Raw genomic sequence first — 21,632 nt, forward strand, 5'->3', positions numbered from 1 at the left:
CTCTACACTCCCCCCAGCCCCCTCACCACCCACTCGCACACTTCCCCCCCTCCCATATGAGAGCCCCCAAAGGCATGGGACAATGTTATTGGAGGGTTGTAACTTGGTTCATACTAGTCATATGTCTAAACCGCCCAAGACGTAATATGAAACGAGGCGGGCTGTCCCGCCTTCTTATAGCATGCATAGCACTTACTTATATGTACATATATATATATTAATATCGGGGGTTTGGGGTACGAGCATGGCTTACTTATTTTAAGATAATGCTGGCAAGCAACAGAGGCAAAAAAAAGGGTACAAATTTCCTGTGCTTCCGTTCTGCTTGTCACAGCGCTGACAGTGGAGAGTGTCAACCCGGGGAGGGGGCTGGGTTTGGCACGAGTTCCCCCCTCCTTAATGCATATGAAACCTGGTTATTATCGCCTGCAATATTATGACCCCAGACTCCCCAACCCCCTGGTTATATAACTGCCGGGCATTTGTAATAAAACTCAAGCGCATAATTGTTTGCCATATTTCTAAACTGTGGCAGGGGCAACGGCTCCCAATTGCATACTTTTCGGGGGGGAGGAGTCGCTAACCCAACTTCCACCTCCCAATCCCCATAACCATGCCCGTCGAAAACCCCCCTGGCCAATTTATGAGCAGGTGGAATTTTTAAGTAGTGTGTGTCGTTCTCGGGTTGTTCTCGTAGTTGCGCTGATTTTCCAAGCTGATTGCTTTGGAATTTTTAATGAAGTTGCGTTTCTACACAAGCTAAAATTCTCTGTGTGTGTGTGTGTGTGAATGTAGATTTTGGATGTAGGAAAGTGTTTGGCAATTGAGTTAATTATTATGCAAGGTGTGGATTGCTTATGCTTTCATATGCAATTTCCGAGAGGGTTATATTTTCCATTAAATATCTGCCAACACTTTGAGCATTAAAGTTTGGTATTATTATTATGGTTTTAAACTTTATTCAATAATTCAACAAAGCTATATACAATGTTTATACCAAATATTTGCTCTGATTGCCTACATAACTTAATTCTCAATCAAAAGCATAAGCATAAGGCATAGTTGCCCTCCAAAAGTAACTCAATAACAATCATCACCCATAAAGTTGAGATGAGAAATTCTGTTTACGTCTCGTGCCAAAAGACTGTCTCAATCAAAATTCTTGAGCTGATGCGCGCAAACCCCTCAATTTATGGAAACTCTCAACACATTTTCAGCTTTATCAATCGCAACACGCCCACATGAACTTGCAACTCCTTGCCACTCATGCTCTCCTTATGGGTCCAACATCGTTGTGCTTATCCCTTTTTGCCAGCTTGTGCAATTATGAGCATATTTGACGCATGCCCAACTTTTTCTCTTTTACTTACCTTCTGCACAGCAAACTCAATCTGAGCCAATCAATGGCGTTACGCATACGCCGCGTAAGCCGCGTTGCCAACGTCTCGCCGCGCCTTGCCTTTGCTCGCTGCAAGTGTCAAGGCAACAAGTACAACAACGTCTACACTTGAAGAAAAGAAAACGGGGAAACATAATTTTTAATTTGTTGTAATCCAAAATAGGATGCGAAACCCGAACTGGAACGTTTGAAATTCAGATCAATTCAGACCAAAGATCAATATTTTGTTAAGAATCAGTTGCTGTCGATTGTCGAAACAAATTCGAAGACAATTTTATAAGCTTCACGGAAACAGGATCCGCAATACGAATCAGTTTTCAATATGCAATAATGTCTACTTGAATTGTCTCCGTGTGTACTCCAACCAAGCACAGAGATCCAGAGCTTGCCAGCCAGATCCGCACCTAGCTATTCATTACTTGCCTGCACAAAAGGCGTCTCTGTCTCTGTCTCTCTCTCTCTTTCTCTCTCTCTCGTCTGAGTGGCACGCCCTCGTCGGTCGCCTCTTAGCGACACTTGGGCTGGAACGCCCTTTCAAGCAGGCAGCGATGGAGGGAACAACATCTGTTTTATATGCACGTGGCGTATTCATCAAAGTGGTTTTTATATTACGTGATATTTTTGGTGCCTTTTTCGCTTTATTTTCTTTGCTATTTTTCTTTACTTTTTTTTTGGCTCCAAACAACACAATTTTGTTGACAATATTTTCGCCTCTTTATATCAGTCTCGCCTCTATTTCTTTTTTGTACTCAAACTTTTCACACTTGTGGGCGTGTGAATTTTCCTGTGTTTTCTGTGTGTTTTGTTCATAAATATTCAAAACACATTTAAAATTCTTTTTACTTTTTTTTTGCAACATAATTAGGTTTTAATCATCAAAATAAATGAAAATTCTGTCGAAAAACTTGATGAGACATCATCATTTTTTTGTTTTGCTTTGTTTTCTGTACTCAGCTGCCAATCAGCGCTTTTCCAAATGCAGATTAAGACAAGTTAGTATGATCGATTCTGACAAATGAGTACAAATTTGTGAAGCAATAAGACAAAGCAATCGCAAAGTATCTTGGGAAATGCGCAGAGACAGAGAGAAAGTAATGAGAGTAATTTCCAATGCTGACATAATCCAGAACAGGGAAAGTTATGAATGTAATTTCGAATTTAATGAACCAGAAGTACCCATGCTTATTAGGCAAAAGGAAAAAGAAATATGCAGCAATAAGAGTGTGAATTGAGAACTTTACAAACATAATTAGGGAATTAGGGCATGCCAAATCAGACTGCTGACAGTTTTTGTCAGGAGTAATCCAAGCGTAATTTGTTAAAGGTTATGAATTGGTTCCAAATTCGGTTCCGGTATTCGGAACACTATGTGGAATAATAATGTCTGTTCCAGTATTTGTTTAATTTAACTTAACTGCATCTTAAAAGAAGAATTTTATTTGGATTCTTCAACAGAATTTCAAGCAGTAAAGTTGCTTTTCTTCTTCCGGGTTGACAACCTTATTTCTCCTTCTATAATTGAATATTATTAGCAAGATTATGCTGCTGAAAGTCTTTATACTTATTACTTTAAATTGTTCTAGAAAATAATGGCATTTATTCATTAGATACATGTCACTATAGGGTATCCGCAGAGACAGTCACAGCAGCAATCAGAGCTTGCGAGCAGCGCTCTGCAGTGAATGCAGTAGACACCTCATCGGCTTGTGCGACTGAGTGGCTTATCACCTGTTCCATGTGTCAGCGGAGCTGCCAGCTTTATGGCAAAACGGGTCCACAATGTATCAACCTTCAAATTGACTTTCATTTCGCTGCAGCTTTGAGGTCGCAGCCATGCACCCGGCCATGTCAAATGTGGATCCGTCGTATGGAAACGGAAACAGCAGCAACAGAATGAGATTGAGTTTGCGGATTGGGCTGGGGCTGGGGCTGGGGCTGAGGATGAGGCTGAGGATGAAGATGAGAATGAGGATGGAAGCTGAAAGCGCTCAGCTCGTGCGGTTTTTTGATTGAAATTGGAGATTGTGCCTGAGCTGTATTTGCAGTTGGCGACGGAAATTTGACTACGTCGCGATATGCGGCCAGACAATTTAATACCCACCAAAAATGCCCGACGGCAGGGCTCGAAATGCGCTGGCAGCTTTCGCCTGCCAATTGCCAGTTGCGTCTGTGTCGCGCTCCTCGGGGGGCCCCCAACTGCAGAGGGGCGAATGTCAGGCGATGTCAGGACATCAAGAAATTAGTTTCAAATGCTTTTTGTCATAAGAACAAGATTATCAAGGATGCATGAGCAGCTCAAATAGACCAAGTTAACATGAAGTAATGAAACAACGTCGATTTTACAATAGGAAATATGAGTATTAAAATGAATTGTGTGTAGTAAGCCAGGCAGGAGATTGAGCCTGATAGACTACAGCAGACTTCCAGCAGCAAAGTAAAATTAAAGGAAACATAATACAACTCATAGACAAGAAGTTTATATTCTTAGAACAAGTTAATTTAAACAGTAAATCGAGCGAAAATTGAGTTTACAAATTGAATTGCAGTAATTATATAGAGCATTAAGTTTTGACCAAGTTGTGGACTTTCAAAAATTGGAACCGTTCCAAAGTGTTTATTGAGGGATATATTTTTTAGCTGAAAACTTTCCAACAATCGTGTTTCTAGATGCAGTAAACAGTTTGTACTTCATTTGGTTATTACAAGCCCAACACTATTTAATTTCCCATGAGCTAAGTTCGTATTCGCATTCAAACATGGGAACTCATTTTCCATAAATCTCTGGCAGCCATCTAGGGTGCATTCCGCTGCTCCACTTCTCGCTGGCTATTCTCCAATCGTTCTCAGTGGAAACAAAGCGTACACTTTGTAAATTAATATTGCACGCAAGTAAATTAATTTAAAATCATATTTATAGCATTTTAGTTAATTAAATGCGCAAAAATGTACTCATACCATAGCCATTCCCGTTGAGATTCCCATTCGGATTCGCTCCCCTTTCCAGCTAGGTGAAAGTGTCAACTGCATGAGTGTGTCGACTGTTCTTCGCTCATGTTCTGGCTCTGTGTCTGTCGCAGTTTTCTACACACTGTGTGTGTGTACACACACATTAGGCACACACACACATGGTCACAGAGGCACACACCTCTTTTCGACTTTGCCTGGCCGCCTGCTTGCTGCGACATTTATGAACTTTATGAAGTCTGCTTCATAAATCATCTTACACACACGGCAGGGCAACCATCCTGCTTAGGCGAATTTAATGAAAAACAACACAAAAAAGAACGCGAATCGTAAACCGAAAATCTCGGCCATAAGCTAGATGTGAATGCTCTTTCTAAAATGATTGTGTCATTAAAAATACTTGGATTCTTTTCATAAGCGAAATTTTAAATCATAGTAAAGTTTATTGAGTAAGCCATGCAGCAATATACAACAAATATTTTGCATATCTTAACGATTTTGTAAATCACTTGTAAATCATTTATTCTATAGTACTTCTTGTTGTACTTTCTACTTTTCTCCTATAACCAATTTTTGAGATAGTAAAGTACTTTTATAAAGGGTATTCTACATCGGCACACCCAAGCCACGGAATTTTTCGCTTAAGTTGTCTGCACGAAAGCGAAAGATGAAATCATGCGGTCTTTTCAGAGACGCTTCACTCTCTAGGTGGCAAGGTGGCAAGGTGGCAAAGGGGGCACAGAGTTGAATGCTTGGACAGGTGGATGGTTGGATGGGTGGATGGGTTGACTGGCTGCCCGTGCTACTGTGTGCGGTTGCAGCATGTGTGCCACAAACACATTGCCACATGGCGCAGCTTCTTCCAACTAGCGACTTCAACTGTTTGTTTGCTTCTTATATATTTCGTTTGTTGTTTTTATTATTATGGTCGCTTTTTTTTGTCAGACTTGGAAGTTGGTTTATTATTTTGCGCTTATTTCCAATTTTTTGCGCATTATCTGGTGTTTTGTTTTATTTATTTCTGCCGTGATTTATAGAATATATATATATATAGATATGTATTCGCATATTTTTCTCTGTGCGCTGCAAAGTTAATGTGGCGCATTATGGAGCCACATAGTTTCAGTTACGCTCAGATTATGCAAAGTAATGCGGCTCGGGGCAGACAATCCCCACTCTCTCTTCCCCCTCTCCCTCTGTCTCTCTCTCTCTGTCTCTCTCTCTCTCGCCTGGGAGAACCAGGCCATCCACAGTCAATAAAGTGCACAAGATCCGTCGCATATAAAACAATTTGCCTACAAAGGACCAAAACCATTTTGGACAGCAGTTTAAAATTGTTTATAAAATAGCACAGACCAACCACCCCCACCAAACCGCTACACCTCCCCCGCACACCCGCACACACGCACACCCGCACACACACATATGAGCATAAAAGTTGCATGGAGCATTGGGGCCGCGGCGAAGTTGCCGGTTGCACGGCCACAATAGCTCCCAGAGGGTCGGCATTAAATTCTGTTGCTTCTTGGCCTATATATGTATGTATTATAAGCATGAAGCGAATAGGGCGGGCGGAGGAGGGGCGAGGGTGTTCAGCGGGGCAGCCTAACTACACCATGGGGACATCAATTGATGATAGTCCAAGACTAAAGATATGTATGTGCGCCGAGACTGCTAAAGCCAAAGCGAATGCTGCAGGATATAAAAGGACTTAGTCGCATGTTAACGCAACGCCTACGTAAATCCATGGCAACAACAACAGCAGCCAGCCAGCAACAATGCAATGCAGCTGGAGGGTGTTTTGGTTGAGGGGGTCTGAGGTCTGGTCTGGTGCGACTTATGCCTCCCCAAAGTCATCGTCCTGGCTCCTGTCTAGCTTTCATTATGAAGTCATAAACGCACATGCAGTCAGACCAAAACAACAACAAAAAACACAAGGAACAAAATAAATACGAAAATTGGGGGATGCCGCGGGTTTCTTTTTCTTGAAATTACCAGTAAAGGGATGGGGCTGCTGCTGTTGCTGTTGTGGGTTGCTTTTTTTTAGCACATGTAAAATGCTTGTTATCAAAAATAAGTAGAAAAGGCAAGTAGAAAGGCTGACTAAAGTTGGCAGAAGATTGTATACACTAACGAATATATAAAAAAATAAAGTCAAGCTATCAACAGTTGAGGAGTATTCAAAATATAGAAATCAAATACAGAAAAAATATATAAAAATATAGAAAAATAGATCAACTTTCAATCTCCATAATATATATGATTTACAAGTTCAATGACAATATGACAAATACCTTTCGCTAAGAGTATGGGGGAAAAAACTGAGGCAGGGTAAGAAAATACAAAAAAAAATTAAACAACGAGATGTGGACAATTTTCGGGCAGTGCCTCGAGCTTAAACTGTTATTACTAGACGAAGACGGAGGCTGGGGGCTGCTGTTTATGAGTTGTAAAGCCCTCAGTTAGACAATAGCCTCAACGAGGCATCCTGCAACACCAACACCAACATCAACAACAACAGCAGCAGCATCAGCAGCAGCAAAAATAACATCAGGACTAACAACACAACACATGCGAACTAAGCCCTAGGACATATTACACAGCCCACTGTGTGGAGCCATTGCCCGGTCTAGTTTGCCATTTTAAAGGACCTTCAGGGTGATTGCGGGGACAGGGCAGGGAGCAGGGAGCAGGGAGCTGTTTGCTGGCAGAGGTATTCACGTAGTTGTCAATGGTCTGTGGTAGCTTCTTATGCCTGGCTGCATTTTGTATTTATGTTCTTTTTTGCCGCTCGTAATATGTGCCAGGCTTTTCAGGGTGTGGAATGGCAAGAGGGGAGACGATTTGCGGATGCTTTGCTAGGTAAGCATTGTAAATTGTGCAAATTTCTTTAGCTTAACAAGAGCAAGAACAGGCTTTGAGGCAACACACACAACTTAATTTTCCCAGCAAAGTTTCTTTTATATGGCATGTGACATAAAAGATATAGAAATAAATTCACTTTATATTCGCATAAAAATATAAATTAAAATAGGTCAGTGGGGTCCTTAATATGTTTTGTGTGCCATTCACATTATTTATACATATTCTTAACTACGAAATGAATGTGGGCTTTTATTTCATATGCATTAAACAGCGGAGTAAAAAGTAGTCAACAAATTAAAACTACCACAATATAAATAGTTAGTTGTAGAAATAAAAATACTAGTAGGAGAGGTGCTCAGAATTATTCGTTTAATATTCTTTTTCTACGATTGAAGTGCGTAATATTTGCACTTCTATTACTATTTTTAATACACTTGTAGTAGACTTAGACTTCCATTTACTACTAGTAATACTAATAATATTTAAGTAAGCCACAAATATCATGTTTAGTTGACTAATTAAAAGTATCTTTTAACTGCGTACACGCAATTTTTGTGTAGTTAAATTGGTAATTATATTGTTTTTGCATATCCATTTTCATACTCTCCACCCAAATTTGAGTGCTCACAATTTTTGACCATCCCTTGTGAGTGCAGCTCTAGTTTCATTTCATTGACTTGATACTGTATCTTTTCAAGTATCCCGAGCCCCCTTTTTGCTGTAAGCTGAGCAGCAATTGTTGATAATACCCCCTTGGTCCGCCCAGCCCATATCCAATTTGAATACCTTGAGGGTGTCAAACTAATTGAATGGCGCACGCGGAAAGCTTCGTTATCTCAAATTTCGCCAACCTTTCGATATATGTATATATATATACTTGTATGCCACGCGCCAATTAAACTGAAGTGCATGTAAAATGTATTTTAAAAGCTTGGCCAATATTGTTTTACTCTTCAATACATTTTATTCGCGCGCAAAAGTAAAAATCGAAATCGCGTTTCAGTTCCACAGCAACGTTGTAGCACGTGCCACAAGCTAAAGAGCTTGTTAAGCATTCGATTTTATGGCATTACTTTAAGTTCCATTGCTGAGATGTTACTAAAGTAAAAATATATATAGAGAACTGCACTAGTTGAGAGTGTTCGAGTTCATAAAACACTGCTGAGTTTAGGTAATATTTTAAAATGTAAAAATGAAATAACAATTTCAACTATTTAGAATCCACTTTTATCTGAATCAAAACTCTATCGTAAACTTATATGCCGATTTTGTGTGTGTACAGGATATCGAAAAGAATTTTAATGCTGGACCGTCTACAAAACATTTTTGGCATACTTCACACAATCTACTGATGAAGTCAACTGGAAAACTCGCATCACTTTGATGTTTCAACGGCGATTGCCAAATGCTTTTGTATGTGCGTGTATACAACGCCCATTACAACATACAAACACACACACATTTAGACTCACACATACACACGGATGCCGAATAGCATTTGCCATTTGTTAAATGTCCTTTGGCGCATTTGAAAGCGCAACTTCAAAGCCGGAAAATGACCTTTGTGTGTGGCCAAAGCTGCGGCCAGGTGGCCATCGTCGTGCGTCCTTGTTGGTCATATAAAAGGGGGGCGGAGGGTGTGGTGCTGCTAAATAGTAATTTACTAAATTAGTTTGTTTTTCTAACTACACCACAAAGCAGCGCAAGCAGCTGGCATCAAAGTTTTCATCTCTTGCGGAATTGTGCATTAAAATTTTCCTAATTACTCTAAAAGGATTTCAATTAGCGTTTGAAATCATGTTTTACCTAATGAAAATGTGTGAGGCCAATTCCATATAATAATATTAATAATACAAATAATAGCTAACTAAATGATTATTAAAAAAAAAAAGCAAAAACATAAACAAAACAATACCAATTAACACAAAGCCAGGCAAATGCAATTAACATAAAAACTATGCAATAATGCGCAAATAATGAAGAAAAAAAAGGGAGAGAAATAATAGCGATAATTGCAATGCAATAAACAATAACAATAAAACGTTTTTAATTAATATATGTAAATGCATGTTAATAAATAGCTTACAAAAAAAAATTAGTTATTAAGTGGAAAAAACAAAAAAAAACGTACAAATTGTAAGCCTTATTTAAAATGCATTTTCGATAAAATAGAATAGAAATTATATCTAATTTGATCAATCAGAGAAATAATTATAAATTAATTACAGTAAACGTTAATCCATGCTGTGAATTTATTACTGTTTGAACTTTAATTTAAAAATACTGCAAAAATATTATCTTACCACTTTTGGTTCTTTATATCGAAGCCTTATTGTCATTACGAAACTGCAAACTTGCAAATAATTGCTTAAAGCATATGCAACTGTCCAAATCTCCTACACAAATGACAAAAATAGAAATAGAATTCGAAACTAAAATGAACAATGAATACCTTTGATAAATCATCATTTTTTCTCTTACGTTGTGGCATCACTTTTTGTTATCTGGAGTCATTTCGCAAGTCGCTTCACTGTACTCAAATATGCATCGAGCGGAACAAACTATAGATAATCTGTGGAACCTGCAAAGTATGACAAATGTTGTTACAAATTGCAGATCGACTATAAAAGTGCAATTGAACTTTAGAGAATCAATTAGTTTACACAAAACTACCGCTAAGATGAAGTCCACATTCGCCTTGGTGTTGTTCGCAAGCTGTCTAATTGGATTCCTGGTGGTAAGTAAAGTTCATAAGTGATCAAATTTTAGTACTCAATTATTTGGGATTTATCGCACAGGATGCCTATGACAACTATGTCAGCGAGTCTTGCATAACCGATAATGCTCTCACTGAACAGGATATCCATAATGTGATGATGGGCAAATTGAGCCCCTTATATGCCAATCAGAATGTGAAGTGTGCTGCCAGATGTGCGCTGATCAAGGACGGTTTCATGAATAACAGCGGTGAACTGCTTATGGATAACATAGCGAGGCATTTTTTCGATGCCCCCAAGGAAAACATAGAAAGCGCTGTGGCTGTCTGTAACAATATTAATGGTTCCGATATTTGCGATAGGGCCTTCCAGACCCTAATCTGCATGGAGAAACTTGCCATACAATTCGCCAGTGAGTTGTAGTTGTTAAAGTGATTCGGGGCTGCCAGTTGAGCACAGATTTTAGTCACAAAAATGCACACAAACAGATACATTGGCTCTCAATTAAATACAGCAAAATAAATGTATTTAGTAATGCAAACTGCTATTGAAATTACCCAAGTTTGGGAATCGAACTCTCGGTTTTCTTTCAGTTTGCTGCAATATTTGCTTCAATTAGGAAAAACTGTTTCTAAGATAGACAAATCTATACAATATAATTATAAGTTTTCAACAAGAACAAAATGCAAATGCTCAACAGATGGCGCTAGCAGCACAAAATGTCTTTTCTAATAAAGTTTTGTTCTTTTTCTTTTTTTTCTGTTATTTTGCTTTGCTTCTTACCAAGGAAAATATAGTTCTTGACATTTTTATCAAGGAACATCAGCTTCCCAAATTAATTTGGCAAACAACTAACAGATGGCGCCAGAGTGTATTTTCTTGGTTAATTTTTGGACATATTTTCGAAGGTTCCGTAAAATGTGAACAATTTAATTATATTTGAGCGTCGAACGCTTCCGCACAAGGCAAACGAAATGCTCATAAAAACATAGCCACTGGCAACAATTTCAATCGAATTGCTAGGGTCGGGACACTTCTATATTATTATTGATGTTCTTTCTGTTGTTGTTCTTGTTGTTGTTGTCGTTGTTGTTGTTCTTATCGGTCTGGCTAAAGGCATACAAAAGTTTTTAGCTAAATAGACAATAGCTGGCTTTTTGGCAGCTTGCGGCCTGAAAACACCAATTTCTTCTGTCGTGTTCTATTATTATTTTGAAGAATTTTTAATTTGTGCATTGCGAAAATATTTATTGAAACCGAAAAAACGCCAAAAGGCACAAAAACTTGACTTGCCAGACGCTCCAGAACAAGCAAGTCGGAAGCAAAATAAACAAGATGGATCTTAAAATGAGCTTTGAACTGATTGATACCCTGTAAGTTGCCTTGAATTGATTTTTTATGCGATTGCTGTGAATGTGCTGGGAAAGAGTTAGAAAGAGAGAAAAACGTCAAGAAATTATTTAACTTAGCTAATTTACTAATTATAAAAGATGCTTAGATTGCTTGACTTTAAAAGATGATTCTTTATCAGTGTATTTTGAGCTTTTCGCAATATTTTTCTATTAAAACCAAATTTGTTATCAGTAGGCTACCTTCAAGCACACCATTTCTATTTACAGGGTATAAAAGGGCTAAGGAAAAGTAAACACAAAAAATAACACAGAAGTTGAATGTTTGTTGCCGGTCCGATATTAAAGAGCTTTAATAGGGCAAAGTATACAAGTGTAAGATTGCAGCAGCTTAAAGTATGAGAAGAGTGTGGCCAGCATGGCTGAATACGAATATTATTCAGGAGCAATGCAATGCGGTGGCAACCCTTTTTCACTGTTTTTGCTGTTTGTCCGTAATGGCCACTGAAACCTAGGTAAACAAATTGAATGAAATCAACTCGTTAAAAAGTAAATAACTCTGATGAATGGACTGAAGTACACAAAGCGCATACCTGAACTTTAGACCAGGTAAAGGCCCCCAAGGTAGGCGATGTGGCAGGCAACTCGGCTGCCAGTCAATTGAAAATGAAATACAAATAAAAATGCAAACAACGGGGTGCAGACCCCCTCCACCCACCCCAAAACGCAATGCTGGGTTAAGGAGACAGTCGAGCTGACAGGCAGGATATGCGCGCTGACGACGTCTGGAGTTGGTCGAGGAAATTAGTGTTGCTGGGCTGAGCTGCAGGCTTGCAGGCTCGCCGAGAACTCGCAGGACAACTGCTTACAATGTGGCATTGCATACACAAAAGAAATTGAAAATGTTGAAAATGGCTAACAGGAAATGGGCTGTAAGCAGCCTGAAGCCAGCAGCCAGCAGCCAGTCGGTCTCTCCGACTGCAGTCAGCCAAGTGTCCTGACAGTGGATTTCTGTTTTCTGCAAACTGTTTCGCATTCATCGATGAACTTTCAATAACAAAACTTTCAGTTGCCGATTTTTTTCTTTCATATCCGTGTGCGTTGCCATTTTTTTAGCTTTCAAGGATATGACATTGAATTGCGTTTGGCAACTAGTAGCTGAAGTGCCCCTGCAGTTAGGCAACCGAAAAAAATGGAGAAAAATCCAAATAGAAAAGTTTGCCACCCTCAAGAAGTGGCATTCGAGAAGTTTCTTGTACAAAAACTTTCTTACTATCGGCAGAAAAGTACAATTGATATGATTAGTAGGCGGGGATTCCTATTGGAATATTTATTCAACATATATATATATATATATATAGATATATATGTATAAAGATAGGCTTTCGATCATAATTCCTTAGATGAACTTGAAGTCTTTTAGTATATAGTATACATCACAGAGTATACTTATAGAGAGTATTGTATGACATGACTCTAGCTCATGACTAACTTCTCCCAATGGCCCCAATGTAAATAATATTTAATCGCTCCTGACAGCTTTTGCATGCACACCTCATAAAGTTAATTACATTTCACAAGCATTCGGTAAACAAATCGCATCATACAGGATTTCATATGTGGCAACGCAACTAGGCAACGCTTGGCGACAAACTTTTAGCAGCTGCTGTTGACAATTGGCACTGGTCGTAGCAACAAGCTGGGGGATCTTGTGGATCTCCTGGATTCAGCATACAGTTTGCATTGCCTGGCAGTTAATTAAAAGCTAAACAGTTAAGTTGTTTGCTGCCAATGTCGAAAGTACAGCCAACAAATATGCAACAACAACAACTACGAACAGCGAACACACCCAATCCCAATCCCCAAAACCCAATTCAGAAATCTCCGAGCAAGTCAAAATCCATTCAACAACAGTTTCGCATAATTGTAAATTCAAGTGGAAATGAATGAATTTGCGCTGAACTCGACAGAAAATACCAACGAGCAAATGCGAATATTGCCATCCCCCGGCCAACCACACCACCCACTGAAAGAGGTAACGACAACCGTAATTCTGCTCGGCAATGTCATTGCTAACGGTTACGTTTCCACGCCCGGAACACACTCCTCCCACCCAAACCCAAAGCAATATGGCGTCGAAGTCGCAGTCTCGTCACTGACTCGCTGAGAATCACGTTGCCTGCATATTTTCATTCATTCATTTCAACTTCAGCGTCAACGTCGTCTGACGATGGGCGACGGACGACGGACTCCAAAGTTATGGAATGCATAACGGGTCGCTTGCTTCTTTTCTTTTTCTTGTAACGCCTTCTGTGTACCCTAAGTATTATAAGTTTGTCGCAAAGTGTGTGGCAGACGCCATAAAGTATATAGTTGAGCGGTTAGCCAAACTGAGGTGACCTAAACTTGGTCGTGCTTCAGCTTAACCTGTAAAGGTATGTTCATGAAACTTGATAAGGATCCTTTAGTGACGAACATGTGTCAAAATCAGTCGCATTAGATCAATTTATTCTAGAGATACCTCAGCTTTGATCCTTACTAATAAGTAAGATTTCTTATCCCTCTATTAGATAACAATAAAGCTACTACAAAGTTTTAAAGATAAGTTTATTTATAATAATCATTTTAATTACTCTTTTTTAATTTATAAATTATTTTAAATAATTTTTCTCTTAATCCTTGCTTTCATTCAATTTTACATAGTTAGAGTTAGGGTATTTGAAGTTCAACAACCAAGGATGGCTGTTATTTCTTGGCGTATTTTTTTAATATATATGTATTTGTTGTATGGGTGTGTGTATTAAACCATAACGTGCAACACAACAGCATTTGAATGTTACGCCTTGTCGCTGTGCTGCGCTGTGCCCTTCAAGTATTTACGCCTTTATTTATTTAACATTTCAATTGCATATTTTCGCACAACAGCGCGTGTTGCTGCCAGTGTCAATGGCTTTTGCCATTGGGTAGTGGCCTCAAAGGGTTCAAACTTCTGTGGTTGCCGAGATCCCATATAAATGAAAGAAAAAAACCATTTCTTGAACTCTTGCACGTTTCTTCGTAGGCGTAGCTATGCGAAATGTCCAGAGACCAAAAGCGTTGCACTCAAAATACGTGTTGCAGTTCTGAACAAGAACCAAGAAAAAGGGTTGCTGCCACAAGCAGTGGGTGGGGTGAGCTGTTGAATAGTCATCAAGCCAGCAGTGTTAAAGAGTCTTCAAGACAGTTCTGCCAGCGATAAAGTGCCTGTCAAAATCAGTTGTAAACATTTCTGAGCCGACATATTCGCATATGCCACATAAATAACCCACGATGATGAAAATTATTACTGCGACTCAAGTTGCGTATGCCATATCAAATATTTCATATATTTTCTGAAGAAAATCGCAAAATAACTCAAGAGAGCAGGGGAAGCAATATAATTCTCAAGTTTAATAGTCTGCTCTGTTTGTGGCTTCAAATAAATGTTTCAGAAAATATATTAGACCAAAAACATTTAAGTTTTCAGGCAAGAGTTCAAATTTCTAAATATATCCAAGAGATATCAAATAAATATCAACTATCACTTACTTTTTAAATGAAATAATATCAATTGGGATATGTTATTTGGAAAATAATATCAAGAAACATGCTTTAATCAATCAATACCGAGTTCTCCAAAAACTCTTTGAAGCGCAGTTCAAACAATCTATCCATCTAAGATAAATGGTAGTGTTTACCTTAGCGGCTTTGTGCCCAGACCAGACACAATACCAATACCACCTCCCCATTGTTAGATACATCGATACATACATATATCATTTCGCTCCCCCACGAAATCTACGACAATTTGTGTTGACGCCTAAAAGTATGCGACATAAAATGCGTTTTTCTTGCTTTTTATTTGGTGTTTTTGTTGGTGCTCTTAGTTTAGTTGGTTTCGGGCTTCTACTGCTGCTGCTGCTGCTGCTGTTTGTGACATCAATTGTTATTGTTGGCCAAACAAAAGGCATTGGCAAATCCAAATACATTTGCCTACCAAGGCGCCCAAGCAGACTCCAAGGCAAGATATCTATAAGTGCGAGTATCTAGTATCGAGTATGTCTGCATGTCAGATGAAGATAAAGTAGCTCAAGATTGATGGCTTGTGCCAACCAGCCTATAAATGGTACCTGATTGAGTGTGTGAGTGTGTGTGTGTGAGGCATCCTTATAGCATACTCTTGAATACCCCTACCCTACGCTGCCCTAGCCTCGACTATGCCTTGTACCTTTAAGTGTCATTTTGTGTTCTCGACACGCATTTTTGTCAAGCGTTGCTCTCAAAAAGTTTTTGATGCACGCTTGCCACGAACAATTTTTGCTCGATATGCTATGACTGACACTGAGTGTGATAAATGGTGACAAGTTTGTAGGCCAATTTGCTAACTAAACTCAACTAACAGGCGCCACACACACACACACACACACACACACACCAACTTATATTCTGCTATGCTCAATCAGCGCTCAGTCAGTTGGCTGCTGGGCAAAACAACAACAACAGCGAGAAATAGTTGTTGTGTAGTGCCACGCCCATGACAGGCTGCGATCATCTATTGTGTGGACAATTAGCTCCCCGGGTCAGAAACAAGAAATGGGCAACAGAGAAATGAAATGCGTTGTGCAACAGCATTTTAACCATCATCGGGCTTTGACTGCGAGCTTATTTCACAGTTGACTTGACGCCAAAGTTGCGCCTTTCTAACGGTTCCGCTCAGCTCTTAACTTGGCTTCTTGACTTTGGCCCCGCAGCGTTTGTCGTAATTTTCGCGCCATCAATTTAAAATTACTTGTAACAATCCAGTTCTACTCGGCGAATTACATGCTTCATTTGGCCAACAACAACAACTGCAGCTGGCCAAAAGAGACAACACCAATAAGCCCGATTCAAAGCAACAAAAAAACAAAAAAACAGAAGAAATGAAACAGAGCCAACCGGCAGGCAGCAGGTGAGCTGGCATTTTTGCATAAGTAGCGCAAATGTTATGCATTTTAAATAAACTGCACTTAATGGGCATTCCCAACTTAATTCCCAACTGACCGTAGAGCGGCAAGTAGTTGCTAAGTGACGTAATTATCGATAATCGGATGAATGCATTCATCCACTTACCACTTACCACTTACCACGCTCCAGCCAGCCAGCATCTCGTGATGAGCATATTAGATAGCATCAGCTGCTGCTCGAGCAATTCTCATCTGTTGAGAAGTGAGAAATAATAATAAACATGCAAAAATTCGATCATAATCCTCTGGCAAGTGTAACTATAAATTATATACATATTATACATAAAAAATAATATGATAAAATGGAAAATGAATATCATTTCGAACTTGGAAAAGTATTAACAAAGTATTGATCAAGGCAGGCAGAGACAGAGAGAGGCACTAGACTGAAATCATCTTGGCCGTATCGAATATGAACTGTGACTAATTTCTGTGTAAAACTCTATAAAACTCCAGTAAACAACACATCCGACAAATAGTCGCTAAAAATCGGAGGCATGAAGTTTATATTGGTTCTGCTCGCCTTTGCTTCGTGCTTTGTGGCTCTTTCTGCAACTATTGCCGATGTAAATATATAGAATATGGCATTGAGTAAAATCACAGCGATAACTGTCCACATAGATTGACGACGTTGACGATGACATAGAAAAGTGCTATGCGACTTGTGTTCACATTGTGGCAGTCAAAGCTCAAGGACCTATAGATTACCTACTAAAGTTAGAGGATTGCCTGGGAAGTGGCCATTGTCACCGCAACCTTACCTTTATGGAAAAGAGTGCTTCGTAAGGAACAATTTGTGCTGCTTTAATTTATATTAGAACATTATAAAAATGTATGTGATTGCCAATATATGTTTAATGTATATATATTTCATTTAAAACACCAACTTCGGACAACTATGTCATATAGTTTTCAGAAGCGCATCTCTTCTCTGTTCAAACTCAACTTTAAAGATGCCAGTAAACATGTTGGTTAACTGATTCTTGTGACATATGAGTGCATATAAAAGCGACCTCAAATGAAGTCAGTTTCATGGCTCATTCGACAACAACTTGGAAGTTTTGTCTGTTTCTACTTCCGGGCGATGAAATATTGTTATATTTAACCTTAAGTCAAGTCTTTCAAAAGTTCATAGACTTAAAGCGCAACTGGAGATTGAACAGGAGCACAAAGTTTTGGGGGGGTCATGTGCTGAGGGAGGCGAAGGAGGACGAGGAGGAGGAGAGTTGGGAAGACTGGGGTGTGGGAGTGGGGGCGCCAACCAGCCACTAAATTGTTTACACGCAATTTCATCAAAACAATAAATCATGCAGTTGTAACAGGCACAACAAAGGCGGCGACAACGCTGCCATCGACGTCGACGTCTCCGCCGCCGCCGTCGTCGCCGCCGTCGCAGTCTCTGTCGACGCTAACGTCGCGACGTGACGTCAAGTTGACATTTGGTGAAAATCAAATCAAAAGCATTTTTCCGCACAACGGAAGTTGGCTCTAGCTCCAGTTCAAGTCAAACTTGGCAAAACACACATTTATAACTAGAGGGGCGGCACACAAGCAAACACACACACACACACACACAGACACATAAGCATACACACACACACACAGACACATTCTCGTGCACTGAGAGTGTGTGTACGTGTCGCTGGCAATAAACTTGACGGCCATAGTCATCAATCCTCCAGCTAGCACAAGAGGCAAAAGTTTCATTCATTTTTTTCTGCTTGCTGCTTGGATTCTTTTTTATTATTATTTTATTTTGTTTTTGTATTTTTTTGTATTTTTGCCTGGCATTTTCCCATTTTTATTTAATTTATAAGTATTACATTTAATATTAATTATACGCCATGTAAGCCCATTGCGCAGGCCGCGCTGAAAAGCCAAGCGCTTAAATGAGTATTTGTGCATTGGTCAGAGGCTGCCAGCCGCTTTTCATTTCATTCATAAACTATGCATGTTTATTTGCACTGCAGCTTGCCACAATGACCAGGACACATGAAGGGACAACGCCATCTCCAGCAGCAATATGGGCTAGCCGCTGGTGGGGGGAAATGGGGTGGCAAAAGTGGCAAGTGCGCTCGCAATGTCGGGTGAATTTCTTTTTTAACCCTTTTTACTTGCCCTTATGCCAAAGGGCAGAAGTAAAAAATTAAAAAACAAACAAAAACTCAAATGAAAGTTGGTCGAGTTAAGAGTTGGAGACCGGAAGATATCCTGAAAGAGTATAAGTTATCGTATATATATGTGTATCACGGCTAGCAGATACTCTGTAGACTTGGAACTAGCATGGGCTTATATTTATTTATTTAGTATATAGTATACATATATATATAGTAGTTCCATATAGACTTTATGTGCTTACAGATGCCCTACATTAATACAACTTTATGATACTCTCTTAAATCATTTTTACGACTGCAGCATACAAAAACACTGAAAATTAACAAATACAATTTATATTTAGAGAAAGTCTTCAATGTTCTACACTTATATTAACTGAAAAACATAATTCATAAGATTAAAAATTACATATAAATAAATTAATATTGTATAAAATTAGTTATATGGAAATAATGTAGTTTTTCAAGGATTGTCAAGGATTCAAAGTATATTATTGAGTTCCCTCTCACTTCATGTTATATACTTTGTTTGCCAGGAATCTGGCTATATATACAAGTTTTCAGTTAGGGATTACCAAGCTTGTGGCTAATGGCAAATACCTCTTTGGGAAGAGCAAATAAACAAATGAAAGAATAAGCGTAAAACGATGCGCCCGAGTAAAACTCTATAATGTTTAAATTGTGGCTGGTATTCTGGCTCCAGCACACACACACACACACACCCACACACACACACACACACACACACACACCCGCACACACACACAAGTGAAAAATCAGCAGCGAGTTTTTATTTGCATTAAGAAATTATAATTATGGCAGCTGGTTGGCAAGCTGGCTTCCTCGCTGGCTGGTTACTTCTTTTTATCAGCTTTTGGGGTTACTTTCGCCCTTTAACGCCATAGTTGTTGTCAGCCCCCGGCTGCCGTCCCCTCCCGGCATCATGATGTTGACTGGTTTGTGCCTGTTGCCTGGTGCCGGCTGCAGGACTCGGGACTCTGACTGCTGACTCCTGGTTGCGTGGGGCGCACACTTTTTAATTGAAAAGTGCAAAATAATGTTAAAGAAAAGCAAAAAGTAGTCGCGAGCACAAAGTATGCGTCCAAGTATAACTCCTCCCATCCGCCATCATCCCACTCCTTCCATACCAACTGAATACCATTTTCATTCTCAGTCCCATTCCAGATCCCGAGAGGCATGCTCGCTGTTTGTACAATGTGCGAGAATTGTGTGGCCCTCTTTCAACCCGTTCCCGTCCCCGTTCCCGTTCCCGTCAGATGAATGCAGTTTTTTGTTTAACTGCACAAAGGGGTCAGCGTTAAGGGTTCCACTTGGTGTGGAGCTGGGTCGCTGGCCTTCCATTCCCTTAACTGGCAGCACGCTAAAAAGCATAAATTCTGACTTTTACCAGGAATGAAACTAAGAGTTAAGAGTTGGGAAGGCGCCAGCCAGCGGCTATCTCAGCACAACGCATCCCTCGCAAAGTGTACACATTATGACTAAGAATAGGTTTGCAATCATTCAAATTTGAGCACATGAAATAATATGCAATAAGCATTAAAAGGAAGAGATTTAATTTTTTAATAATGTAAATTTGGTTGCGCCTTGGGAATTATCCAATCTATTGCACAATTATATTGTAACTATGATTCCAATTTAAGATCAATTCAAATCACACTTTCAAGATCGTTCATGTCTAGCATATTTATCTCTCAACTGTCACAATGTTATGAAAGTTATTCCAAGTAATAGAAAAGCAAACAAGTAAACAAAGTATTTAGCAATCGCAAAGTAAAAAACATCAAATAAAAAAAATGCAGTTTGAACATGGCAAAAGTAGCAAAAGTAATTACAAAAGTAGCACATCTTGCTTGGTTTGGTATTTTTTTGTTAAGTTGCTTTGTAAACATTCCTTGGCATTTAATTTCACAGTTCGCTATACGAAATGAACTGATATTGGAATTCCAATTGCTTAACAATACGGACAGCTGGCATTAAACAATTGCAAAGTTGCAAAGTCTTGACCACAACAACAGAAATCACACACACACACAACACAGAAACTGCTGCAACAGAGAGAGGCAAGCCAAAGCAAAGCAAACCAAACCAAAGCAGAAACCAAAACTGGAAACCCTTTGCCATAGTTAACACTTAACGCTTATCGGTGGCAAGTTATGTGGCACTTTAAAATGTGCACGCAGCATCGCACTATGGGTTGCAATTTTGACTGGCAATAAATATGCAATAACAATAACGAAAGCCAACTAATATCCGATTACTGGGCTAAGGCCACACTGGGCAAATGTAGCGTGAAAAGCTGCAAGCCAATTCAAACAGCAGTAAACCAAAGCACTCCCATCCACAACCAACTATCATGTGTGTGTGTGAGTGGGTGTCTGTGTGTCTGTGTGTGTGTGTGTGTGTGTGTGTGTGCAACATCATTTTGCCAAACATGAAACAAATGCATAAGTAAATACCAGAAACGAGTGACTTTCAATATCCTCACAGGCTTACTGCTTACAGCAAATTTCACGCCAAGGAGACACTCACCAGAGGGGAGTCTAGAGGAGCAGGGGGCGCTGGGTGCATGTGGTAAATGCGAATGCATTTACACATTTGCAAACACACACAAACACAAACACAAACAAGCACAGCCAGAGAAATACTAACATAACAGACAGTTGCAAACATGCAACATACAAATATGCGTAGAGCAGTGAGAGATGTTGGATGTTGGGGGCAGAGTTGGGGTCTCGACGGCCCCTTGGAAGTCAGTTGGAGCGTGTCAGTCGTTGAACGTCTGAAGCATTTCAATGCTGCGGATATTCGGTTCGGGTTCGGTTTCGGTTACGGTTTCGGTCTCCATTTGCTCCATTTCAGCTGCCATTTTGCAATATGTATGCGAACAACAACAGCAGCATTGCCTCGAACGCATTTACGTTTATTGCATTTGTAAATTATTCACACAAGGATATTAAATGCAAATTGTGAAATAGACGACGCCACGTATACGTATTCGTATTCGTATGATGCCATAGACACAATATCCGTTGGATATAGTTGGATATATGCCCCACTCCCATACCAAGCAACCAAGCAACCAACGAACCAACAAAACACCCACTCAACCATTCACGATTACCCACGAATTACTCAACTGCTGCATATGATTGCCGCATTGACAATGCATCGGCAAGTTG

General features: G+C 39.6%; 1 protein-coding gene across 1 annotated transcript; it reads left to right on the forward strand.

Annotated features, from left to right (window-relative positions):
• The first annotated feature begins 9,888 nt into the window (after positions 1 to 9,888).
• LOC6569049 lies at positions 9,889 to 10,486 on the forward strand. Its single transcript, XM_001995166.3, has 2 exons — positions 9,889 to 9,965; positions 10,027 to 10,486. The coding sequence occupies exons 1-2, from the start codon at positions 9,909 to 9,911 to the stop codon at positions 10,366 to 10,368; spliced, it is 399 nt and encodes a 132-aa protein (XP_001995202.1). The 5' UTR covers positions 9,889 to 9,908; the 3' UTR covers positions 10,369 to 10,486.
• Positions 10,487 to 21,632: the final 11,146 nt, after the last annotated feature.

The sequence above is a fragment of the Drosophila grimshawi genome, unplaced genomic scaffold (assembly GCF_018153295.1).
Source record: "Drosophila grimshawi isolate 15287-2541.00 unplaced genomic scaffold, ASM1815329v1 contig_1367, whole genome shotgun sequence".
Taxonomy (NCBI): domain Eukaryota; kingdom Metazoa; phylum Arthropoda; class Insecta; order Diptera; family Drosophilidae; genus Drosophila; species Drosophila grimshawi.